At 58.6% G+C, this 25,824-nt stretch overlaps 1 protein-coding gene across 2 annotated transcripts; it reads right to left on the minus strand.

Moving 5' to 3' along the window:
- Positions 1-4,059: 4,059 nt before the first annotated feature.
- ATG2A (autophagy related 2A) lies at positions 4,060-23,894 on the minus strand. 2 transcript variants are annotated; one of them, XM_081279340.1, is made up of 41 exons: positions 23,616-23,894; positions 21,186-21,348; positions 20,952-21,104; positions 20,733-20,835; positions 20,191-20,326; positions 20,002-20,100; positions 19,609-19,705; positions 19,369-19,533; positions 19,129-19,269; positions 18,355-18,592; positions 18,118-18,265; positions 17,944-18,036; positions 17,441-17,596; positions 17,092-17,335; positions 16,727-16,823; positions 16,445-16,604; positions 15,639-15,781; positions 15,420-15,559; positions 15,156-15,316; positions 14,651-14,801; positions 14,359-14,558; positions 14,175-14,255; positions 13,814-13,920; positions 13,613-13,705; positions 11,747-11,817; positions 11,452-11,528; positions 10,800-10,964; positions 10,539-10,665; positions 10,268-10,455; positions 9,625-9,833; positions 9,238-9,373; positions 7,664-7,867; positions 7,408-7,509; positions 7,235-7,319; positions 6,996-7,128; positions 6,838-6,910; positions 6,615-6,697; positions 6,242-6,363; positions 5,946-6,100; positions 4,840-4,992; positions 4,060-4,755 (listed from the first exon to the last, which is right to left on the minus strand). In XM_081279340.1, the coding sequence occupies exons 1-41, from the start codon at positions 23,784-23,786 to the stop codon at positions 4,519-4,521; spliced, it is 5,760 nt and encodes a 1,919-aa protein (XP_081135466.1). In that variant the 5' UTR covers positions 23,787-23,894; the 3' UTR covers positions 4,060-4,518. The 2 variants fall into 2 exon arrangements, with proteins under 2 accessions (XP_081135466.1, XP_081135465.1); XM_081279339.1 differs by having other exon boundaries at positions 10,794-10,964.
- Between the last annotated feature and the right edge of the window lie 1,930 nt (positions 23,895-25,824).

Here is a 25,824-nt window from a genome sequence, read left to right on the forward strand (position 1 = left end):
GAGCTCTGTAGAGGCAGACAGAGGAGGGGCCCAGGGACTGCCTGCCACTACCTTCCTGGGCCAGCACTTGAGGTCTGGGGCCTGACAATCCCAAGAAGACCAGAATCCGGCGCTCTGTCATTCCACCAGTGTGTCTTGAACACCAACTAGGCTGGTGGCTGGGGAACAGGCCTGCGAGGATGAGTAAATTGTGGACTTTGCTCTCCAGGAGGCTGAGGCCAGCACAAGGATAAGATAACTACATAGAGCTTCTGAGCTGGGCCTGGAAGGAGATAAGGGAGGAGGGAGAGGCTCACCAAGCTGGGTGTGGGTGGCAGGGCAGGCCCTGCAGGATCATGGAAGATCCTTGAGGAAGGGTGTCTGAGCTGAGGCTCAGCAGGGGCAGATGGAGTCCCAGGAATTCTGAGCAGCAAGGACAGTGGGATCAAAGCCACTTATGGGGCAAGGGATGGTATTGGGACCAGAGGAGAGGCTGCATGGGGTCCTCAGAAACAGAAGATCCAGCTCGCTCCAGGACTTTGGCTGGCACGTGTCCCCAGAAGACTGTGTCTGCACCTCCCCAATAGGCTTACAGGTTACCTCACAAGGGCGCCAGTAGGATTCTAGGTGCTCACGGGAGGCGACGGGAGGATGGAAACAAACATACCTGCCAAAGGCCTAGGTGGGCACAGCACTCAAGGGCAGGGCAGGGCTCAGGGTGTCCAGGTGGGCACCCAGGGTTGAGAAGTCTTCCTGGCTGGGGCTGTAGTTCAATCCCCAGCATCAAGAGAAAAAAGGCTGGGGCCGGGATTGAAATGGTCAGTAAGATGAACCTGGCAAAAAAGCTAGAAATGGTGTCCCAGGTGGAGGGCGTAGCTGGGCCGGAGCAGAGACCCCCAGGGCAGGCAGTGTGGGCTTAGCTCAGAAAAGTGAGGGAAGACAGATGGAGAGAAGAGGCCTCAGGGAGGAACTGGGGCAGCAAGTCTGCCGAGACCCCACCCTGCCCCGCCCCTGCAGGTCCTGGCGGCTGGCATTGAGGCGAACATACCTGTGACCTATGGAATTGGCAGCCAGAGGGGAGACGAGAGCACTGGCTGTCAATTCATAGGTCAGAGCCCTGTGCACTCGGTCTTGGTGGCCGGCCGACAGCCTGCCACCCTTGCCATCCTGGGCTGAGGGCGTCACCATGGAAGCCCCCTGCAGTCTGCTGGCCTGTGGTTCCCTCTCCTCCTCCTCCGAGAGTACCAGCCCCCACCCCGGATAACAGCAGCCCCAGCGGAACCTGTGGACACTTCCACATGGAGTTGCTGTTACAGGGGGGAGGGGCCAATTGGAGGCGGGCCCCGCTTGCCCGGCATGTCCCCTCAGGCAGGACCTACAACCCATGGCCGCCCACCCAGCCCTCTGGGTACGGGGGGGGGGGGGGGGGCCCAAGTTCACAGCCTTTTTATTGAGGCTCCTTATCACGGGGCCCAGGCTGGTGCCAACACTTCCTGGGCGAAGTCCAGAATCAACCCCAGACCTGCCTCATAAAGCCGGGAGTGGCCCTGGTTTACGACTCCTGGGCAGCCTTTGCCCACTCCAACACCACACGCCCTCTGTCCCCCGAGTTCTTTTGTTTCCTCGTTTCTTTTCCAACTAGAGCTGGGCCTCTTTCGGGTTTGGCCACTGTGGCCTCCACCCTCTGCCCTTTGCCCACCCTCCCTGCTGCAGCCATGAGGCAGAGGGACAGCCTGACATCTGTCCATCCCCAGGAACCTCTAAGTGCCCACCTCTGTGAGGGTGGCCCTGTACACGACTGGAGACGAGAGAAGAGGGGAGGGGAGGCAGGAGGAGAGAACAGGAAGGAGGGCAGAGAACTGGAAAGAAACTCGGAGAGGGGACAGAGAGGAGGCGAGGAGGGGGTGACGAGGGAAGACAGGAGACTTGCAAAGGTGCCCGGGGCTGAGTGCAGCTCAGTGGGAGTAGCTTGCTTAGCCTGCATGAGGCCCTGGGTTCCTTGCCCAGCACTGCAAATGAAAAAAAGGAAAAGATAACAAAAAGATGCCGACACCCAAATCTGCCTGCCAATTCTAAGAACAGGGCCGTGAGCCACTGCCCAACTACAACACTCAGGACCTCAGTAGCCTGAGAGCCAGCTGTGGCCTGGGAGCTGGGTGACCTTGAGCAAGTAGCTTGACCTCTCTGATTCCTCTTGTACAAACCAGGGCTTGTGAGGTTATCCTGCACTCTGCTCTGGACTGGTGGAAAGCCACCCATCCTTTGACTCTGAGTCAGTCCCCACTTCAGGGAGGGGAAGGAGCTACTTCTGGGGGCCCTAAGCTGGCCTGGAGCACAAAGAGCAGGACTTCTGGGAAGTACTCTTTCATCCCCACCTCAGGCTCTGGCCCGAGAGGCTTCAGTGATGGGTACTGGTGCCTGTCCTGCTGGGACCCAGTGGGCATTTGGAGAAAAAAGAAAGCTTCCAGAATGGATGGAGCCAGGCTCACATTTATCAGTGGTAAAAAAAAAAAAAAAAAAAAAAAGAGGATCAGAGAGGCAGAGGAGGCTGCCCAGTGTTAACAGAGCAGGGCTCTGGGGTGGGCGCTGCCCTGGCAACCCCCTCCATGTGGCATCATCTCGAGATGCAGTCAAGACAGGAACGGGGACCCGTGGGTAGGATCCTGGGAGTTGGGGCCTGTGAATGAAGACGCCAGAGCAGGTGACCAACAATCCCCCCAAACCCAGCAGACCCTCCCAGAGGCCTGGCCACAAAACGCCAGGCCACTCAGCTGACACTGCAGCCCCCTACCCCCGGGGTGGAATCAGGCACAGAGCAGGAGGCTAGCCCAGGGTCAGCCAGGTCCCCTTCTCTCTTGCTCAGAGGCTTTGTAGAAAGGCACCTGGGCTCGGAAGCACGCGGGCACAGTGCTGCAGGGAGACTGTCGGGAGGTCTCTTACCTGGGTGCCTGGCTGGCCCTCGAGGCACAGAAGGAAGTGGGGACACCCTGGGCTCAGCGCCTTTTGAGTCGTTGGCCCAGCCCTGGTGGCGGTTAATGTTTAGCCCACTGCCGTCAATACCGATCACAAGTGCGGTTCGAAGGGCAGGAAAGCCTGGACTGTGCCCGGGCCAGTGGGTGGGTCCAGGAAGCATCGGCTAGGCCCCATCTGCCCATCCTGGTGGCCTCAGACCCCAGCCATGCAGTCATCTCCCTCTGGGCTTCAACCTCTTTTGCCTTCTTGCTTTGCCTACTTCCTACTGCCCCAAGTGACCATGGGCAGCTAGAACCTGGTCAAAGCTGCTGCCCAATCTTCCCCCAGAGGCAGAGAAGGAGCTGGTGGCCCTCTGCTAACTTCAAAGGGGTCTGCAGGCGCGGCCTCTCCAGCCCTGACTCCTAACCCAGGCCCATCCCTCCATAGGCCTTCCTGCTTCTGTGGGTTGCGATGGAAGAGAGTGGGGCGTGGGGAATGGCTCCCTCTTTCTTGTTCACAGAAACAGGGTGGAATGGTGGGCAATGGGCATCTTCCAGTCTCATGGGATGTTCCGTGACCCTTCCAGCCACAGTACTGCACCCCAGCACCCTTCCTCTTCTGATGTTTCATCACCCCCAAAGTCTTCTGCTCCAGATGGTGGGAGCAGCCTCCAGGAGGCCCAGGGCTCAGCCTTTGAAGAATGGCCCCAAGTGACAGTCTAGACCCTGCTGGTAGGCTGGGACCACCTGGAGGAACCTGAGGCTCAGAGTGGGGGCCACATCAGGGCCTGCGCCGTCCTGACTGGCTCACATCCTTGCCCTTTGCTCTGGTCTGAACCTCGGGGATCCAAGGGCCAATCCTACTTCCCTGGCAGCCCCAGGTGGCTCCTCCCAGCTTCATTCAGCCTCTGCCAGTAAGAAGTGGAGCCAGGAGCTCCCTGGCAGGGTGGCCAGGTAGAGCCCAAGCAGAGGCAAGTCAGATGAGGGAAGATGGCTGGAAGGTGTGGCACCCCCTGGTGGTGACAGGGAGGAACTGGGTATAGGGATGGGATGGGGCCAGAAACCAAGGGGCAGGCGGAGGGGAGGGCCAACAGGGGCCCTTCAGGCACTCAGGACCTGGGAGAGGGACTGGCGGTGGGCACAGTTTATTCCACTTCATGCAGACACTGACCCACGCGCTCAAGGAGCTTAAAAATAATACAGAACCATACGGAGTCTGTCCCCCACCTCCCCACGAGACACGGAAAGACACTTGGCTGAGTGGGGCTGGAGTCCGAGGGTCCAGAAGCCTCTGTCTTGGGACAAGGCAGCAGGTGGCCCAGGTGGAGGGGAGGGGCAGGGCCCTTTCTCCCCAGAGGAAAAGTGCACAGACGGGGTCGAGGCCCCAAGGCAGGGAACCCCACTCTCACAGCGGATTGGCAACAGGCAGGCCGGGCAGCTGTCCTTCACAGAGGCCATCCCCTGAAAGGCCCAGGACTGGCCCAGCTATGGGTCGCCACTCTCAGGAGGTCTGGGAGCTGGTGGCACCACTGGGGCAGGTCGAGAGGGTGGGTGGGCAGTGTCCCACCAGGTCCTGAAAGCCCTGGTCTCAGTCCTGGGCCTCCTCGGAGCGCCACTTGAGAGCATGGTCCTTGTGGGCATCGGGCAGGATCTGGTTGCGCATGCCCCCGAGCAGGTTGGATGTGGCCTCCGTGGCTAGGATGAATGGCTTCACCACCGTTGGGGGCAGCTGGCGGATCACCCCTCCCACGGCGCCTGTCAACCCCTTCTGCTCATGGCCCCGTGACGCCACATCACAGATGGTCTGAGCTGTGTCCAGGATGCCCTGTGGAGGTCAGAGGTCAGTGCAAGGGTCTGAGTGAGGAGGTGGGTGCGGGGTGACTGGGAGCAGGGCTGGGGCGTTACTCACCTCTCGAACAGTGTCATAGGCCTTGGCCACGCCTTCCCGGAGGTCAGCGGGCTGCTGGCCCTTGCGGAGCCTCCGAGCAGAGCGCTTGTCCTGCAGGGAGCGGGAGATGGGCGCCGCCGGGGACAGGATGTCGTACACTGTCTCAGCTGTGGCCTGAAGGACACAGGAGAGTTGGCCAGGCAGCACACTGGCACCTAGGCCCCCAGGCCAGCTCAGGGACCCTGCCATCCCTCAGCCTCTCCACACTCAGCCCTCTGCTATGCACCCTGGGCGCCTGTTCCCAGCCATTTTCCTGCTCCTCCTTTCCCATGGCTCCTGCCGCCCAGGTCAACAACAGCACATGACCCCTGGGGGCTCCTCATGTCTCCCCAAACCGGAACCCTTTCCCCACTAACTGCCACACCCAGGTAGGCTTCTCATGGCTGCCACCGACGAGCTCACCTAAGGTGATCTGTGCTGCCCCAACCCCGTTCCTCACCTGGCCCCGGAGACCCCACTGACCATCACTGAGCCCCAGCTTCCTCTGCCCTTGGGCTCCTCTGTTCCCTTTACCCCCACACGGGCCCCCGGTATCACTCTTTCCCACCCAATTTAACACACTTGGGGCTCCCTGTGCTTGTCCCCCTAGGTTCCCATTTTGAGACCTCGTCCTCAGCCCTCCTGGATGATCCAGGATGCACCGTGCCTCCACACACCTGCAGGCTCACCGCACCCACAATGGTCACCCCCAACCCCAGGGATGACACACTGTGTGCTGCTGCCGCAGGACTGTCCTCCTCACAGGCCAGCTCCCTGATGCCCTTGAGGACCCCTTGGGCCTGGCGAAGTATATGGCCTGAACAAACCAGGGCCAAACTTTATCAATAGTGCTTCTCCTGCCCTCCTTCTCAGACGCCCCTGAGCATGAAGACACAGTGGGTGGAAGCCACCGTGTGCCTCAGGGCTATGCAGCTGCGGGCCATCACTGGGCCTCTGCAGGACTGTTTCTCTAAAACGAGGCCGCAGTATTGACTGGACCCTCTCAGCAGCTTTGTGGGCAGACTGAAGGCACGGAGGGACGGGGGCTTCTGATGCTTCCTTCTCCAGTGGCCAGAGTCTGCGCTCACCTGGATGGCCTGCACCAACCGGTTGCTCAGTTCCAGGGCAGCAGAGGCTGTGGACGAGCCGAAGGAGGCGGCCCCCCGCTGCAGCCCTCGCATGAGGCGCCCGTCCTTCCTGTACTGCTCAATGGGCAGCCACAGCAGGTCCCGGAACCCTTGGACTGGGGGAGATGGGGCTGTCAGAGATGCCTGAGGCTGTCCTGCCTCCATTTCCACTGCCTGGCGGCCTCTTCCTCCCTCCCCCATGCAGGTGTCTAGGCCGTCCAAGTGTAACGCAGTCAAGGGTCCTCAAAGCCACTTACAGAGTTGAACAACTGAGTGCATGGGACCCACGCCGCCCAGCAGGCCAGGCAGCTGGTTCTTGCGGATGTCCTGTAGCCACTCGTTGAGAGCATAGCCCAGGACCTTGTCCACACCCAGGAGCCTGGGAGGAGAGATGAGAAGGGGGAGGTGGAGGAGAGTTAAGGGGCCCGGAAGGACCAAAGATCGCTCTGGCAAGTACCATGGGCACCTCCCATGGTCCCACGGGCGTGTGCGGAGCAATGACTACGCCCATTACCCAGAGGAGAGACAGGCCGTGGGAGGGTTTTGGACAAGGCTACACAACCAGTGAGAAGCACAGCAAAGGGAAGGTCGGGGACCTGGCGGGCAGGGCGCTGGGGGCTGGGGGCTCACCCGTGCCGGCAGCAGAGTCGCTTTAGCTTCAGCTCGGAGCAATTGAGCTGGGCCAGGCCGATGAGGAGGCCAGCGAAAGTGCCCTAGGGAAGGGGGTCCAGTTCTGCGATGGGCACAGAGACTGATGCAAGCCCTGTCCCCAGGGAGACTTGACCATAGCTGAGCAGAACTAGGACCCCCAGAGAGCCCAGCCCACCCTGCCCTGCCTGATGGCCCTGCTTACCACTTGATCCATGGTGACGTGCTTGCCATGATAATCCAGCCAGATGGGCACCTCAGATGTGAAGCGGAACTCCCTGGGTGAGGAAACAGGGAGAGAGTCCTTTGGGCACTGACCGGTCCCCAGCAGCCTGGCCCAGGATACCTGGGCTACATCCCTACCTGAAGTAGATTGGCTGCTGCTCAACAGAGGAACCGTGTCCACTGCCAGAGGTCTCTTGTGAGCTGCTGGTGTCTGTGCTCTTGGGCTGCCCTTCCTGAGGGCTACTGGGCCGGCCTCGGGTCTCAGGGTGAGCTAAGGCGAGAGAGGCCTCAGACCAGGGACAGACCAGGGATGGCCGGGTGCCTGGCTGCCCAGAGGCAGATACCTGGGCTCTCCCCTCCCTGGCCCAGCCTCTCACCCTCCACAGAGGTCTCTCCTGGGACCAAGGGGTTGATGCCAGCTGCCAGACTAGTGAAGAAGTCCTTGAGGAAGAAGAGGGCATCCTGCACAGAAGTGTTTGGAGAGATCAGACTCAGAGTTATGGAGACAGCAGGGGACATGCTGGGCTCTGCCTTCACCTGGTCTGCTCACCTGGTCCACATTGAGTCGCAGGGGCATCAGCGAGACACGGAGACAGCACTCAGGTCCACCCACATTGGTGGTGGGGGCCACGTGCAGCGCTTTGATGGTGAGCTAAGGGCAGAGAACGAGTTCCGTGCTTGCTGGGCCTCTGGGGTTCCTGAACCCTTCCCACTCCATCAGGCCCCTTTTGCCTGCACTGGTCCCCCTGCCAGGCCCGCCCGAGCGCTGCCCTCCCCAGGCCCCCACAGCATGAGCCTGCACGCACCATGTTGGAGTGGGTACGCCGCGGCAGCTGCTCGCTCGTGTGGAGGTGCAGGAACTTGTTAATCTGGGAGGTGGCCAGCCGGTCGCGGATCTCCAGCTCTTGCACAATGAGCACCTGGCGGGACAGTGGCCGCTCTTCCAGCTCCTGGCTAGGGTCTGGGCCTACAGCTGGCTCCTCTGGGTACACCTCGTGCTGGAAGCTCACCTGTGGAGTGGACCCCGGAGGGAGGGAAGGCCTGGCGCAGGCCCCTTCTCTCAGTGACTCTGTGCCCGTTCCCACCTCAGGCCTGCATCTAGCTGCCAACTGGAGGCTTCCACGTGACAGTTTCACCAGCGGCAAACGACCTGGCTGTGCTGAACTCCGATACCTTTCCCACATCCGCCTGCCCTGTCCCCACAGCCTCCGTCCCCCTGTGGCTCCAGCCCACCCTGCCACCAGTAGGGCACACTTTGGCTCCACTCAGCACTCATCCAGGCCGCCTTGGAACCTTTTTTTTTTTTAATATGTATTTTTTAATTGTAGTTGAACATGATACCTTTTACTTATTTTTATGTGGTGCCAAGGGTCGAACCCAGGGCCTCGCACATGCTAGGCGAGTGCTCTACCGCTGAGCCATGACCCCAGCACCTCCCTGGAACACCTTTGAATCTTGGACTCGCTCTCCATCATCCTCCCTCCACAGCTGCCCTCGCCACCTGCCCTGGACCACCCCTGTCCACTCTCCACATGCCCAAGAGGCCATGAAGTGCTGTATGTCCCCTGAGTGCCGTGCCCCAGTCTAGACAAGCATGGCCTTGGCCTTGTTCTTCCCTCTAGACCTGCTGTCCCCATGCTCCCTGTGCCCCTCCAGCCTGTGTCATCCTCAGGCCTTGCCTCTGTGCCCCACTGCAGAGAACCTTCCTGCTAATCCTAGAGGGCTGCTGGCTCCCGCTAGGTCTCAGGCCTCTGGTCCCTGAGCCCTTGGTGAACCCACTGCTCCCAACAGCCTGGGTGCTGTCTGCCTCCGCTCAGAAGGTGGGGCCTCCCCTGCACAATTTCTCAGGACAGAAACCCTCTGGAACATTCTGTGCCTCATATACAACGTAGACCAAACCAGTGTTTCTTCCTGCCATCTGGTCCCTCCAGAGTCTGCCCATCCTCACCGTCCCACTGTCTTGAACTGAGGCAGCCTCTCCAGGCCCCAAGGGGACCTCACTCCGTAAGACCAAAACCTTTCTGTGCTCTCTGAGCTCTATGAGGTCCCTGCCATCTCTGGCCTCACCTCCTCTCACTCTCCTCCCTCACTTGGCTTTGGCCCTGCTGGGGCCTGGTGGCTCCTGGAAGACCCAGCAATGCTCCCAGCCGGCAGTGCTCACATCACTCCGCGCGGCTCCCGTCTGCCTTTGTTCGAAGGTCTCTGTTTCTTGAAAACAGGGCTCTTCCACCTGTTCCTTCTGCCTTTGGCTTTTTTTTTTTTTTGGCCACACTAGGGCCATCTTGCTTGGCTGCTCCACTGAGAAGGCAGGCATTTTGTCTGCTCGAACCTCAGCCCAGACGTGCTCTGACAATGCTGTGCACCCCTCGGCCACACTCACCTTGCTCAGCTGGATCTCCATGAGGACCTGGTGCTGCCGCCCACTGCCTCCCTGCGTTCGCCAGGAGTTCTGGGGCCGGTTGGGACCAGAGCAGCGGGAAGGAGAGCCCCTGGGGCCTGTGAGTCCAACTCTTGCTCTGGGGAGCAGGATGAGGGACAAGGTGACAAAGGAGTTCCTGCCCTGCCCCCTGCCCCCTGCCCCGTGAGGCCTTCCCTCCTGGGGCAAGAGACCTTCTCCCTTCTGAGTCCTAAGAGGCGGCTGGGACAAGGAAGGGGACTCAGGCCAGTGAGGGTTGCATGAGGCTCAAGGTCACTAGCTGCCAAGTCAGAGCAGGGCTGGGCCTGGGCCCTGATCTCCACTGGTTGCCACCTGTACCCTCCTCCTCACCTGTGGCCAGGGTGGGGGCCAAAGTCTCGGCCCCCATAGAGGTGCCAGACCAGGGAGACCTCGCGTAGCACCACACGACTGCTGGGCATTGGGAAGTGGGCAGGTGCCCGCAGCAGGTCTGTGCTCCCCAGCGGCCGGGAGAAATGTCCATCCTGCACCACAATGGGACCTGGATGCAGCTGCGTCACCACGGGCTCCCCGTCTCGGGGCTGCCAGGAAGTCAAGCAAAGATGCATGAGCACAGAGGCAGTCCCCGGCGCGGTGCCCCTCAGTCTCTCCCCAGTGCTTACATTTCCCTCTCCTCTTCTACCTGTTTTTGACAAAAGATGGCCCTCTTGGGCTACCATCCCCAGAGTTTGTGTCTCAGTAATCTGACCAGGAAGGGTCAAGAGTCTACATCTCCCTGGCTCTTCCTACTGGCCTGGCAGCCACATGGTCCCCTGCTCTGCTAACCGCCCCTCCTCTTCCTCCATCTCCCATTGTCTGTCCCTCTGCTCAGGATGCCAGGCCTCCTTTCCTCTGGAAACCCACGTGTCCCTTCCAAGCCCAGCGCCAAGGCTGTCCCTGCCTGCTCTCTCACTAAGGGGGCTCCAGAAGGGCTGAGCCTGAAGGGTGACAACAAGGCAGCCCCCACCGCACACACCGGGATGCCCAGGCCAGGAGCGTCGAGGATGCAGAACTCGTCACTGTCCAGGGTGTCTCCATCCCCCTCCTCTTCCTTCTCCTCTTCTTTCGCCTCAGAGCGGGACCCTAAGCTGCCAGCGGAGCCTCCACTCCGTTCACCTGGGAACAGGTAGACTGAGACGGGCGAGGCCTGAGGGAGGGGCCCACCTACGGGAGACAGAATCCAGTTTAGAGAGATGCCACTGTGTGTGCCTAATTGTGTTTGCTGTCCCAAAGTGTCCCCAGCCCACCTGCAGGCTGGGCCAGCTCCCGCAGGCTGCGCTCTGTGTCCAGAAGGGCATCAGCCAGGTCCCGCTGGTTGATGAGCGCTGTCTCCACTGGTGGGCACGAGGGCAGAGAGGCAGGGCTCTCGGAGAGCTGGCTCGGGCAGGGAGGAGTGATGAGTGACAGGAGGGAGTCCCCAGGGATCCCCAACCCCCCACCCTGAGGGCCATGCAGGGGAGGGGCCTGGCCAAGCCCTGGTAGCCTGTGTGGCCAGGCCTCACCTGTACCTTCTGGCCGGCGATCTCCGTGGGGCTGGGGGGTCGGGGTGGGGGGTGCAGGTCGCCTGCGCTCGTTACGTACTGCAGCAGATTGGCCAGCATGGCACAGGAGTCGGCGCAGCTGTGCACGTGAACCACATTGTTGGAGCAGCGCAGCTCGAACAGTGGCTGGCTCTGTGGGCAGATGGGCGGTGGCATCAGTGCAGGCCCCACTGCCCACCTGGGAGGGCCCACAGGTCTGCCCCTGCCACAGGGAGCGCTGGCCAGCCTTCCCTCAGGTGGCAGCCTGTGCAACACCCATTGAGCACATGTGCAAACTCAGAGAGTGACGCGGCCCTGGCTGAGGCCACCCTGGGAGCAGGAGCGCAACCACCCATCACCTCACGCCCTCTGCCCCTACCTCAGTCCAGCAAAGGGGCCTGTTTCTCACTGAACAGAGGAGGAAACTGGGGCCCTGTAGGGCTGTCAGTGTCCCAGGACCCCATTTGGGCCCTCCTCAGATGCCCTTGGGTGATGGGCTGAAACCTTGTCCATTCAGCAAACAGTGTGGGGCAACCAGGGGCCTGAACCTTCTCAAGCAGGTGCTAATATAGCCATCAGGGCAGGGCAGGCCATGCGACCCCCTCAGACCTCCTCAGGCCCCAGTGAAGGCTACACTCACCAGTTTGCCCTCAGTGCTCCCCTTCCACGTTTTGATCACCAGTTCCAAGAGGTCCACGTCCAGGACACAGACATAATCTGAGGCAGGAGGTGGAAGACAGGTTCCTATGGTCTCTCTCCAGCCAGTCCCTGCCCACCACCAGGGGGAAGACCAGGTGCACCTGGTTGTGGCCCCGTGTGTGCGCATGTGCACTGAAAACCCGGGCAGCAGCGGGGTGAGGACACCTCACTGCTCTGGGTATGGCGGGGGCTGTGGTCTCTCAGAGGGAAGGGAGCCAAGTCCAGGCCCTGCCCACCTCGCCGCAGATCCAGGGTCTCCACCTCACACTTATCGGACAGGTACAAGGCGGAGTCGTCAAGGATGAACCTGGTGGGGAACAGGGCTGAGAAGGGCCAGGAGCCACTGCAGCGGCAGCTTCATGGCAGACGGGCAAGTGTGGGGCTCCTGGCAATAGGCAGAGGGACCCAAGCCCACAAGAAGCTGCTGTGTGAGGAGCCCTCCAGCTTTGGTGCTCCTGTCTGTACAATGGGCAGAGCCTGGGCTGCAGACCCTGTCGGGTGGCAGGCGCTGTGTAGGGCCACACTTGGAGTTCTCAAGGTGCTTCCCGCTCCACCACCTCACGTGGGCCTCACACAGACCTGGGCAGGGAGGCAGGGAGGGGTCCTTTTCCCTCTACAGCATGACTGCTCTTTTAAAACAAGTCCTTAGTCAGGTGTGGTGGCACATGCCTGGAATCCCAGCAGCTCAGGAGGCTGAGGCAGGAGGATCATGAGTTCAAAGCCAGCCTCAGAAACTTAGCAAGGCCCTAAGCAACTAAGTGAGACCCCGTCTTTCAATAAAATATAAAAAAGGGGGCTGGGATTGTGGCTCAGTGGTTGAGCGCTCGACTAGCATGGGCGGGACCTGGGTTTGATTCTCAGCACCACATAAAAAAAAAAAAAAGGCATTGTGTTGTGTCCATCTGTAAAAAAGATTCTCTCTCTAAAAAAAAAAAAAATATATATATATATATATATATATATATATTTATATATATTTATATATATATGGGCTGGGGCTGGGGCTCAGTGATAAAGCACTTGCCTAGCATGCGTGAGGCACTAAATTTAATCCTCAGCACAACATAAAAATAAATAAAAGTTGGGGCTGGGATTGTGGCTCAGTGGTAGAGCGCTTGCTTAGCATGGGCAGGACCCGGGTTCGATTCTCAGCACCACATAAAAAAAAATAAAAGACATTGTGTTATGTCCATCTATACCTAAAAAATAAACATTAAAAAATAATAAATAAAAGTATGGTGTTCAAGTACACTAAAAAAATATTTTTTAAAAAAGGGCTGGGGATGTGGCTCAGTGGTTAAGTGGTCTTGGGTTCAATCCCTGGCAAATAAATATATAGAGAAAAATAAAATAAAACAGGCCAGGTGCTTAAGTTCTTGAGGCTGGCTTTGAACTCATGATCCTCCCACCTCAGCCTCCAGAGCCACTGGGATTACAGGTGTGCACCACTGCGCCTGGCTATGTATGCTTCTTTCCAGTCTTTTCTATGCAGTCATATGTGTTTGTGTGTGTGTGTGTGTGTATTCACCCACCTGCAGGGCCAAGGAACAAATCTTAAACATGCTAGGCAAGCACCTTGCCACTGAGCTAAACCCCCAACTCTCATTTTTAAAATATTTTTTAACATTATTCCTCAACTTTATATTAATGGTTACACAGTATCTCAGGGGTGAAGCATATTTATTTATTCAGTGGTGATTTGGGGACACTTAGATTGTTTAAGTTTGAACTTTTATTTTTTAAATTTTGCCTTGCTAAGGATGGAACCCAGGGCCTCACATGTCAGACAAGTGCTCTGAGCTGTGTCCCCAGCACTAGTTTGGACCATTCTGTTATACTACAGAGACTTGAACTCTACCTCTCTTATCCTCTTATCCTCAGGCAACCCCTAGAAGAGAGATCACCAGGTCAGAGAGTATCCCTTGTAAGGATCTGATTTGGGGCAACCAGCTCCACTCTAAGATGGAAACAACTCACATTCCTGCAAAAGGTACCATCACCTGAACATCAGACAGGCCCAGACGGGCCTGAGGACACAGAGCAGGTTGGCAGCCACAGCCCCACTGGGGTGGGACTGATGGCATGTGGGGCAGCCTGCGTACCTGAGCAAGAAGGTGGATGTGTCCATGACGATGTTGCTGGAGAGGGTGAAGGTCTCAGCAGTAAGGAGGACACGAACAGGGAGGTAGAGGGGCCTAGGGGACATACTTGGGCTGGGGCAGGCTCCTTACACCTGAAGCCTGCCCCTGGCTCCTTCCCCAGCCCGGCTCTGGCCCTGACCCACGCCCACCCCGCCTGGGTACCTGTAGTCCACGGCGCAGGAGAACAGATGTGTGTGCAGGACAGTGATGACTGTTGGGGGCAGATAGCCCAGCACGGGGTCATCCAGCACATCTAAGAACTCCAGCAGCTTTGGAAGCCAGGCCAGGGAGGGATAATGAGCACGAGACAGCCCCCTCTTCCAATACCTCCCTGTCCTGGCCACTACCCAGCATCCCACCTGCTGCCCCTGAGCTGTGCACCACACCCCTTGCTAGGAGGTCCAGACAAGGTCAGCTCCAGCCCAGCTGGTATCCCTCACCAGCTTCAACCCCTTTGACCCGCCCACCCAATCCAAAGTCCAGAGTCCTGGGCCAAGCGACTTCCCAGGTCCCTTCTGTTCACCTGGGAGTGCCAGCTCTGTTCAGGTAGGGCCATGTAGTGGCGCAGGGTGGCTTTGTGCAACCTTAGTGTCACCAGGAACTCCTGAGGGGGGGAGCAGTCAGAGCAGTGCGGAGCCCAACCCCAGCAGGCCCTGAGGAGGTGGCTGCCCAGCCAGGCGGGAAGGTGGAGTCAGGAAAAGCTGTACCTTGACATTCTTTTGGGGGTCCAGGTGGATGCGCACGGCGGCAGACAGCATGGGAGGGCCCTGGCCCTGGCCCTTGCGGCCTGAGGCTCCCCGCTCAGTCACCCCTTCCTCTGAGGGGTAGATGGTTGGGGCCAGCTGGGTTGGGGGAGTAAAGCTGGGCAGTTCCAGGTGACTGGACAGCAGGTAGTTGTCCACAGCCGCTGCAGAGGGATCTCACTGAGCCCATGCCAAGGCCACTGGCCACCCACTCTGCTCAGGGGCCCATTCCCTGAGAGCCCCCCACCCTTCACACCTCGGTGGTAGAGTGTGGCCTTTTCAGCCTCGAGGCAGAAGTAGCCGAGCCCCGGCTGGCCGCGGTACTGAGAGACACTGAAGATGGTGCCCCGTTCCACATCCAGCACCAGCTCCCCATGTGCGACCTCCAGCCGCCTCCCACCTTCGTCCTGCAGAGACAGAGCACCCACCTGTGCCACCTGCTTCGTTCGGTGGCTCCAGGTCTTGGGAGAAGTGTCACCTAGAGGCCTACCTGCCAGCACTTGCCTCTTCTGACATATGAGAATGATCCTGCCTCTTGCTCCGTCTAAGGGACCAAATTCCCACCTGCCCCCCAGCATGGTTTCACCCAGAGGGGGTGTCAGGAAGTTGCTGACAGGCACAATGGAACGGGGTGGCGGGTGGGTGCTGGTGGCCACCTGGCCTTTGGCTCTCCACATCCCTGCCCTGGAGCTGCCATGCTTGTGCTGCCCCCTGTCATGGGGGTCTGGAGCAAGGGCTTGTCTTGCCAGGGCTGCCCTCACCTTGGCCTCACAGAGGGCTGTGATCCGACCCTTCAGCACCGTCACCAGCGTAGAGAAGGTACTCTGGGAGTGACGGCGTCGGGGCTCAGGGGCGGGGGCCTGGTGGACACCTGAGGCCCCCACCGAGAAGAAGTGGGTGTCCTCATCATCTGAGTCAGAGTCTGGCAAGGTTAAGGTGGCTGGTGGGACGGAGACCTGGCAGGGCTGGCCCAGCCCTGCCCACACGTGGTCCTCCCGTCAGCCCGGCTAGAGCACCCCTCATACCCAGCTTGAAGGCTGACTTGCACATCTTGAAGTTGTCGTGCCAGAAGCCGGAGGAGCCCAGGAAGCCAGGGGGTTGAGTGGCGGGGTCAGGGGTGGGAAGCAGGTCCGCGGGCTCCCACATGAGCAGGTCATTGTTGATCCTGAGAAGGGAGGGGGGAGGACAGGTAAGGGAGGACAGGGTCCGGCCCCCGGCCCAGCCCGCCTGCCCCGTGCTGCCACCTGTTGTAGATGCTCTCGTAGACCTCCTTGCTGGGCAGGAAGATGTGGGCGCTGGGCAGAAGCACCTCCAGGCCACAGCGGGACAGCACCAGAGTCCGGCTCTGGAACGTCCTCATTTCCTCAGGGTCTCCAGGGATCACCATCTGGACAGGGTGAAGAGACCCCCAGCAGGACAGTCATCTCAGCCTGGCCGGGCCTGTCCCTACTCCAGATCCCTCGTTCACTCACTTATCCACTCACAGGAGCCCTTCTCTGTGTGAATGGGTGATGCCCATCTGGGACCAGCACTAGTGGCATGCCAACCTTGCTCTGAGGGCACAGACTCTTTCACCCTCACAAGGGCCCTTGAGACAGAGCTCCTTGTGCCTACTTCCCAAGAGAAAATTCATCTGCAGGCAACACTCCAAGTGGTCAGAGCCACGGAGAGGCCCGGCCTGCCACAAATACAGGCAGTGTGGCCCACAGAACAGTCCCTCTGCTGCCCCTCGCTCAGCAACTTCAAAGAGCACCTGAGGCCCGAATATAAACTGCCAACAACAGCTGAGCCGGGCTGCAGGCCTGATCTTCCCGACCACCGGGCCTGCCCTTGCCAGGGAGCTTCCCTCCCTACCCTTGAGCACAGGTGGGTGCTTCAGAGTCCCTTATTGGCCTGAAATAATGAAAGAAACAAAATCCTCCCACTTGTGTTGGGTCACCTCATGTCCACCCCAGGGTGTCCTGTCACTGAACCACAGTCACATAGGTGGCTCCCAAGGCAGCGCTGCAAGGGGGTGGGGGGCAGGGAAGAGGGGGTGGGGCAGGCTCACCTCCTCCGTCTCATACATGGTCCTCTTAGAGGAGAAGGGCGAGGGCTCAGGCTCCCGCAGCTCGCACGGACTCTCGGTGGACAGCTCCAGATCTTCTCCCTTCTCTGGGGCCATCTCCCACTGTGTGCTGCCGGACTGGGGGTCCAGGGTCAACACTATCCTGCCAGGGCAAAGGCCTGTCACTGGCCTGTAGGGCCCCTGGGACCCGGGCCTCGGCTGGCCTCCTGCACTCCAGTGGCAGGACCCTCCCCTCCGGCTGCTCCTTCCAGAGACTCCACTTACTGGGGGAGGAAGTACTTGTGTCCAGGACTCTTGGGGTCCGGGGCTTTGGAGACACGGAGGCAGGGGACAGGTGGCTTTTCTCCATCTTCATAGATTCCTGGAGGGGATGGAAAGGGGTGAGGATCATCACTGAGACCTCTCTCCATTTTTCCCCATTGCTGGGTCCGGTCAGACACTCACAGACTGCGGATAAAGGGTCCCCTCTGCCTGTTGCCCAGGAGGCCAGGGATAGTCACGCTAGTGTTCCCAAAAACTGGTAAGAGCCTGTGCCAGGGTCTGCTCTAACTGTGACCCACTTGCCCCAAGTCCACCTCTCCCCAAGGCCCAGGCCCCCTGCCCTGGGTGTTGTTCCCAAGGGCTCTTACCATGCAGGTCAGAGCAGGTGAGTTCCAGGCGGGTGGGGGCTGGGGGGCCAGGCCCACTGCTAAGCTCGGACCGGAACTGAGGATCACTCAGCTCCAGCCGCAGTTGCTCAGCCCGCACAGCCCGGCCTGCCCAAGGGTCCCGCTCGGGCCTCAGGTCAGCGATGGGGAATCGCAGCCTCAGTGTGGCCCGGGGTGCTGAAAGCCGAAATACTGTCTGCTGCTCAGTGGCTGGTGGAGGCTCTGCCTGCAGAAGGGTCAGGCGTCAGAGATGCCAAGGCCCTTGATACTATGGTCAAAGGCCAGAGGATCAGAGCTCTGTTCCCCATCCCAGTTCATTGGGATGTCTCACCAGAAGGCCAGCAGGAGGCTCAGGGGGTGTGGTAGCCATGTGCAACAGGGCAGCCAGGCGATCCAGGGCCCCCAGCTCCACATCTGCTTGAAAATCGGCTAGGTCCAGGGCCAGTTCTGAGTGGCAATGGCGGGCAATGGAGCGCCGGGGCCGGCTCTGTGTGGGGGCAAGAGTTTTGGACTGATGAGGGATGTAGGGCAGGTGAGAGCAGGACAGGAAGGGGCTTCCTCAAACAAAAACAAAACCTGAGTCCTTCCTCATGGTGGAAGAGCTTGGTAGGGGCCCAAGGAGACTGGGACTTTCAATACCCTGCCCTGTTGGACGACTCGATGGTTTATTTAATAAAAGCCACCCAATATTTGCTCCTCCCACCTCAGAGGCTCAGCAGAGAACAGCCCTGTTAAGACTCTTAGCAACCAGGCTAAGGGACAGCATGGACGGAGCACGGGGTCCATGACCCTGGGAAGAACAAAGCCTCTCAGCCTGGGATGGGAGGTGGTTACCTTGGGCACCCGGCGCAGAGTCTGTGTGTGGCGCAGGTGGGCACAGGGCCGAGCTGAGGCCTGGGAGCCCATGTTACTGGGGAAACTCAGGATCTGGGATGGGACATGGCCGGTGAAGAGGGTCAGGTAGGCCTGGGAGCCCACCTAACCCCCAGGCCCTGCCTCCACCCTCACCTCTGTGTACTCGGGCTCCGAAGTGCCCCTGGGCCACAAGCACTCCAGCACCTCCAGCTGCCCAAAGCGCACTTCCGTGCTGCTCGTCCGCCGGCCCCTACTGCCGGTCCGCAGCTCCCAGGACAGCTGCACAGCTGTGCCTGTGAGCCTGCAGGGAAGAAGACAGGCATCAGAGGGTGGGCTTGGGGATTCCAGGAGTCTCTTTACAGGCCCCTTCCTCGGGCTTGTGGCTTATACCGGACATGGCTACAGGGGCAGGCTTTCTGGAAGCGCGGCCGGAGGTGGTGGAATTCTCGGGAGCCGAACGGCCCATCCTTGGCAGCATCAAACTCAGCAAAAAAATGGGTGGCGAGGTCAGGTGGTCCAGAAGATGGGGCAGAAGTCTGAAGCAAAGTCAGGGTCACACCCCCCAGGGTCATCTTCAGCAGCGAATCAGGGCGCATGGTGTCCGGAAGGGGTGTGGGGGCCGCCTTGCCTGAGGGGACAGAGGTTTCATCAGGGGCTCCTGGGAACTTACGGGCACCCCAGCGAGTGTGAGAGTCAGCCACAGAGCTGGCCAAGCTGGACTATGGGGGGAGGCCAAATCTGCCTCACCATATAGCTCTGGCAGGGGGCTCAGTCAGGCAAAGGTGACAATAAATACCTTCTGTACACCAGGCCCTCCGCCCAGGCTGTTTAACCTCCTCAAGGTGCTAGAAGGATTCATTGGTATGATAGGCACCCAGCCCAGTGCCTGACCCACAGTAAGCTCTCACACCAACCAAACAACATCCAGATCTTATATATATCAGTCTCAGAGCTTAAATGCTTGACCAAGAGTGCTGACTTAGATCCTGAGGCCCCATCCATTACATCACCAGCTTCCCAAATTAGGTCTCTGGGGAGCCACATCACAGTGGCAGGTGTCTCCAGGCATCTCTGGGGTCTACTACATGCATCTGAGATCCTAGGCATCCAGGCCTCTTTCAGCCCTCCTCACCTCTGGAGGGCTGTCCAGGGTACTCAACTCACCAGCTGCGGGGGTAGGAGCAGAGAGTCGGCGGGAAGCCATGTTGCTATGCACAGAGGAGCCCAGGTCCACATCAGAGAGGGAGAGCTCAGAGACTGCTGAGGTCACACTGCTCGTAAGGCCAGTCATGGAAAAGAAGAGGTCTAGGGACAAGGTGAAAGGTGTGAGGGACAGAAGCTGGGCCCCTGGACTCTTGCACCCACATACATTGCCCCTCCAACCTGCATCTGCCCTACACCCACCAGTGCCGTCCAAGTTGACAAGAGGGTTGGGGAGGGGCTCTGGGCTGAGAGGCTCGGCCACAGCACCCGCCTGCAGCTGCTGGTTCAGGTCCTGCTCGATCAGCCACAGGTCTTCAGCACCGAGCGGGCGGCTCTTGTTCAGCTTGTCAGCCAGGCCTTCAGGGTCTAGGGGAGGGCATTTCAATCCCACCTGGCTAGCACTCCCTGCCATCCACCCCCTGGACCGCCCAGAGGCCTCACCTGCAAGGCTAACAGCACTAAGCAGATCCTGAAGCTGCTGGAGCTGCCGTGGGGTCAGAAGCAGGTGCAGAGAGCCCAGCTGTCCTGCCACCTCCAACTGGGTGCCAAAGGGACAGCCATGAAGTCTAAACTCACCACCCGCCCCCTTGAGATGTGCCGCCCACCTGTTCTTACGCTGGGGAATCAGGATGCCACACTGATGAGGATAACATCTGTTAACAACTAGCTGATGAACCTGGCCACAACTGAGTCTGGGACTCAGTTTCTCTAGTTGCAAAGAAAGTAATAACTTCCCCCGCTTGACATCATCCCTCTGGCCTGGGCACGAGCAGCATTGCTAAGGATGAATCTGGGATGGGACACACTGCTCCAACCCCGGGGCCTGGGACCCACCTTGGGGCCTGGGAAGGCCTCGTTCTGCTTCAGCTTCACCATCAGCTCCATGTACCCTGAGCAGCTGCCGATTTGCAAGGGAGGCTCTGGCGGTTCTACCTGGAGGCAGAGAGTTGAGAAAAGTGGGTGATGGTCTGAGGGATGGCAGCAGGGTGAGGGGGCTCAAGGGTGTGGGAATCATCAGCCCACCTGCGGGGGGAACTCTTCGAAGTGCAGACGCACCCCTGCCAGCTGCAGCAGCTTGTGCAGGAAGGCTGGTGGCTGGTGCACATCTACCGGTGGCGCCTGGCTTGGGTCCCGCACTGCCTCGTCACAGTACTCCAGTCTGGGGAGTGTAGGGTCAGCCCTTGTCCTGGCCACCCCAGGCCTGGAGCCCTTTCTCCACACAGTGTTCTGTTCTAGGGGCACGGGTTGGGGAGCCCAGCCTGCAGAGCTGCCCGTCATGCCCATGGTGGCCATCCTGGACCACCATGTCCACCTTGGGGGCTCAGGCCAGGCCTTGGTCCTCTGACCCTCAGCAGCTAACCTGTCTTTGGGGCTCAGTTTCTCGAGGCCTGGACGACAGTTCCAGGCTCCAAACACAGCCCACCCCTACAACTTCACTACCGCCCAGCCTTACCCTGCCCTGCCCTGCCACTTCCCAAGAGCCTGGTCCAGGGATGGGGGCCAGGGCAAGACCATCCAGCAGCCTCCCCTCGCCCCCGAGCCCACCCCATGTGGCTGGCCCCTACCTCTGTACATGGACCTCCACAGCCACGCCGTGCTCCCCATCACCTGGTGAGTGCTCCACCCTCACAACAGTGTTCAGGAAGGTCACCTTGATTCTCCGCAGCACTGGGGGGTGGGGGTGGTCTTGGATCAGGTGGGGTGACAAGATGGTAGTCTCCCAGCTGGGCAGCAGGGTTACTGCCTGAGCCCCCTGTCCTATGGCCCCGGAGGGGTCTGCTCACCAGTCTCAATGGTCTGGGCAAACATCTCCAGTCCCTCCAGAGGCTGTGGGGGCTCAGAGGGCTCAGGGAGCCCCTCCCGCAGACACTCCTGAGCCAGCTGCAGGCTTGTGGTCATGCAGGAGGCCCAGCTCTGCGAGTCAGCAGCCCCTGGCCCTGTGGGAAAGAAAAGGTTCTTAGGGCAGACACGCTCGGTCAGCTCCAGACTGCCCGGCCCTGGCCTTGCCTTGCCCTCACCTTGTCCCTGGCGGGGCTGCAGGGTGAGCTGGAGGCCTGACACGCGCACGGTGCAGTGATCAGTGAGCAGCGCAGCCCAGGGCACAGCCACCTCGATGGAGCCCACAAAGCCTTCCACCAGCTCTAGTGGCGACTCCATTGACTCCAGAACCTCATTCACAGACTGGAAACGAGCAGGGGACAAAGTGGTTTAGTGAAACCCCACATCCAGCTGACAGCCACAGCCTTTCCAGTTACTGTCACACAGAGCACTCAGCTGTCTACAAGGCCCTACCTTGGCTCATGCTGTTCCCTGCTCCTGGCCTGCTCCATCATCTAAAGCCACTTAACCCTTTAAGCCAGCTCAAATGTCTCCCTCTATGTGAAGTTAAAATTGTTTACTGAGGCCAGGCACAGTGGCGCACGCCTGTAATCCCAGTGGCTCAGGAGGCTGAGACAGGAGGATTGTAAGTTCAAAGCCAGCCTCAGCAAAAGTGAGGCGCTAAGCAACTCAGTGAGACCCTGTCTCTAAATAAAATGCAAAATAGGGCTAGTGATGGCTCCGTGGTTGAGTGCCCCTGAGTTCAATCTCCAGTACCAAAAAAAAGTTTATTGAGCAACTTCTATGTGCACATGCCAAAGCTCCAAGGGTATATGTTCTAGACATGGGGATAACACACACACAGGCCTGGCAGAGAGAACAGCAGCACCCCACATTCACCCTGGGCAAACAGAGTTCAAGGGAAGAATGTCCAGGAGAGAGCTGACCTGAGGTGGGAAGGAGCCTCTGAACCCCAGTCACATGGTGTAGCTCTGAGGCACGAGGCTAAACCCCTAGTGAAGACATCTGTGCTGGCTTTGCACCCTCACCAGCCTGGGAGCTCCTCAAGGGCAGCAGCACACTTGCCTTCTCCCTGCGACCCCAGGTGCTCTGGGTGCTTACCAGAGAGGGCTTCAGTAAGCATCTGCCTGACTCGTGAATGAACAGGTACCAACAGAGCCACAGAGTCCAAATTTCCTACCCAGAGGCCAATGGATGGGGAAATTGAGGTCTGGAAAGAAGGGACTACTTGTCACCCCTTGTACTGTGAGGACTGAGGGTGGGACCTGGGCCTCTCTCCCAGACAGGCAGCCTCTTGGGGGCCTTTAAGGTGAGCTGCAGGCTGAGCACCTGGGAGGACGGCTGGTTAGCAATATAGTGCCTGCATTTTCCCCAGGTCAGGAGGAAAGCAGGCTAGCTAGGAGTCCCATGGGTCCCCAACAAGACGGCAGGGCACAAAGGAATAGGGGTGTTTTCTGTTGTTGAAAAGAGAAAGGGAAGTTCAGAGGTCTGGGCCATCTTACAGGCCAATCTAAGAGGCCAAGTTCAGAGGTCCGAGGAGACCTACCCTGGAATTCACAGACCACAGGCTGCTGGGAAGTGCCTCCAACTCAGGGCTCAGCTCCCTACTCCCCTATTTGCACCCAAGTTCTGGCCACCTCTAAGCCTTAGCTCTTCCTTCCAAGAACTACAGATCCCTGGGGCCAGCCAAAAGATGAGAAGGCCCTGCCCCCACGCCTAACCTGCTGCTCTGGACCTTAAGGGCTGACCCAGTACCAGCCTTAAACTGGTGCCTCTAATTGGTGGCTCCTGGGCTACTCCCCAGGTCAGCTGAGCTGTGAGTCAGGGTCCCCTCACCCACCCACCCCCAGCCTCAAGCCTTGGACAAGACCCAGGCTCACTCTGGCTTCCCCAGCATCTCTTTCAACTTCCTCATTGCCCAAGGCCAGACCTTCACATCCTTCCTAGAGGGCTGCCCTCCAGGTAGAGATGATGGGTCCCAAGTCCCTCCCTAAACCCAGGCTTGGTCCCTCCTACTCTCCCTAAAGCAGGAAGTAGACAGCGGCAGAGTCACACGAGGTGTTGATCAACACGGGTGCTGACGCCGTTGTTGACATCCACATCCGGAGGCGAACCCCACCCACCGGCCCAGGATCCTGGGGTCAGGAGGTCGGGGCGCACTTTCCACAAGTGCCCCCACAGGGCTGTGGACCACGACAGCCTTTCCTACCAGCTGCTTCAGCCCAAATCTGTCGCTGCCCTGGCCCCACTACATGGGAGTCCCTGTTCCTGGGCTTTCTCTTCACCCACTCTAGCACCTAGGTATCACCCTCAACTCAGCCCCCAAACTCAATGTGACCATGCTGTCATTCTCCAGACAAGCGACATCCCCTCTCCTAGACTGTTTCTCCTCCGGTGAAGTGGAGACCCGGACTCCTTCCCTTCCAGCTTGTTGCTCTGGCAAGGAACTGAAGCCACCAGCGGGGTGCCTCCGACTCCTGGAGAGGGCCCTGCTCCCCTGGCCTCTCACGCCGGTGCCTGCTCTTTCGGCTGGAACTGATCCTTTGGCAGCCTCAGGTCGCTGCGCTCCCGCCCTCCGCGCCTTCCCGAGCTCGGGCCTGGCTTCTCACCCAGGTCTCCAGGTGGATATCCCGCAGAGCAACGCTGCCCTTGTACAGATCCAGGCTGAGCTGGTCCAGGCTGAGGTGTTCCTGAAAGAAGTGCCCCAAGTAATGGTGCAGCAAGTAGCGGCAGACCCGCTCTTTCACACAGTTCGACCATGGCCACAGCCATCGTGACATCTCGGAGATCGCCTGGCCCTGGCCGCCTCCGCTTGCCGCCAGCCGGTGATCCCTGTCCGGCTGCGCTGTTCACCAGAGCCCCCGGCTTGCCCCACCGCTTCTCTCAGCGCCAGGCCGCGCCCCCAGCTGTCCAGCCACGCCCCCATGCTCACTGCCATTGGCCATTGGAAAGGGCGAGGCCCGCTGATTGGCCGCAAGAGGAGGGGCTTTCGGGAGCGAAAAAGGGACTGGGCTCTCGGCATGATATAGTGCCCTCAATCATGATTTACGCTTGCGTATAAGTACTGTGTGGGAGGACCTTTAACCTTCCTTCTACAGACTCTGGAAGGCTGTTGTTGTAGGTTGCGGGGGGGGGGGGGGGGCGGTCCCGCAGAGGAATGCGCATGTGCTGACTTGTCCGACTACTTTAGGTGGTTGGGAAGAATTTAAAGGGACAGTATCACATCAAACTTCGTAGAAGGCTTTCAGAGGAATCAAGTCAGCATGGTATCTGTAGCATGCCTCTGTGGAAACAAGTGAATAAACATTTGCGTTTTATGAAACCCTTTACCATTCTGTATGTCATTTAAACTTCTTAACTCTCTAAAGTAGTGATTATTGTCATCAATTTACAGGTTTAGGGAGGTTGCTGGGTCCACCAGGAAGGTCTTTTATTCCACTCCTCACCAAGGAATGTGCCACAGAAGATTAGCTGACCCACCCTTCTCTCCGCAGTTGGTCAGGCCGGGGGGGCCCTCTCTAGAATAATAATAGCTTTTCATATCTCTAATCCTAAAATCAATAAAGATTGGATTCTACCTCCTCCAGAGCGCATTCATTGTTTTTGAACAGCCTGTGAGTGGAGAACGGTTTTTACATTTTTAAATGGATGGGGTGGGGTGGGGTGGGAAATCAAAAGAATTGACATTTCATGACATGAAAACTCATATTTCAGCGTCCATGAATACAATCTTGTTGGGATATGGCCATACTCTCTTCGAATGCTGTTCTGTGCTCTTTTCTAGCTGCATTGGCAGAGCCATACACTTGAAGCAGAGGCCTGCGAAGCCTAAAATATTTCTTTTCTGGCCCTTTACAGAAAAACTTTGCTGACTCCTGCTCTACACTTTGGCCACAAAATCTCTTCCATCATGGGAGACTTCAGGGGTCCACTGGTAAATGATTATTCTATTTTAGCTTTACTGAGAAGTTGGAATCTATTTAAGTCTAATGCCAAAAGTCAGCTGGAAGCATGGCCCAGGGGGTCAGGGACCTGGATCCCAATCCCAGCCCTTAGTGTCCTGAGGGAAGTCACCACTCTTCTGTAAGCCTGGATTTTATCCCTGTACCCTTTGGTGAGGATAGTAGGCTCATTACACGGAGAAGACTGAGGATCAGCCTCCAAGAGATTCCAGGAGACATTGGGAAGGCCCCATTGGGGGAAGTGGGCTGACATGGCCATTCAAAAGGTATTTGTGGAATGATTCAAGAGAATTCTGTCTTCCATGACAGGTTAGGGGCAGGGCTGTGCTCATCAGTTGTTTATTAAATGAACACTGATAAAAACAATAGACCCTATGAATTGAGCTTATGTGATGTTCTCTGTCCTTGTGACCTTACACACATTATTTCTTCTGCTCTTCTCCACAAGCTCGTTAGGGAGGCATTATGAATACCCCCATTTTGTGGGAGAGGAAACTGAGGCTGCATGCCCAAGTGCCTGTGGAGCAACTGAATGAATGAGTTCCACTGTACCACAGGCGCTGGGCACAGAAGGGTCTATTCTCCAAGAGTCCAGGAAAGTGTCCAGTCTAGCAGGGGCAATCACGACTCCCCTGCTGTGAGACTGTGAGCACTACCTGCAGTGGGACACAGGATCACTCCCTAGCCCAGTGTTCCCTGAGGTGGCAGGGCCAGGCTGCGCTCACATCTGCTCTCCTTGTAACTTGACTGGCTACCACATGTGCCTCTTTTTTTTTTTTTTTTTTAAAGAGAGAGTGAGAGAGGGAGAGGGAGAATTTTTAATATTTATTTTTTAGTTCTCGGCGGACACAACATC

Source organism: Spermophilus citellus (assembly GCF_964194105.1).
Source record: "Spermophilus citellus genome assembly, chromosome: 2".
Taxonomy (NCBI): Eukaryota; Metazoa; Chordata; class Mammalia; order Rodentia; family Sciuridae; genus Spermophilus; species Spermophilus citellus.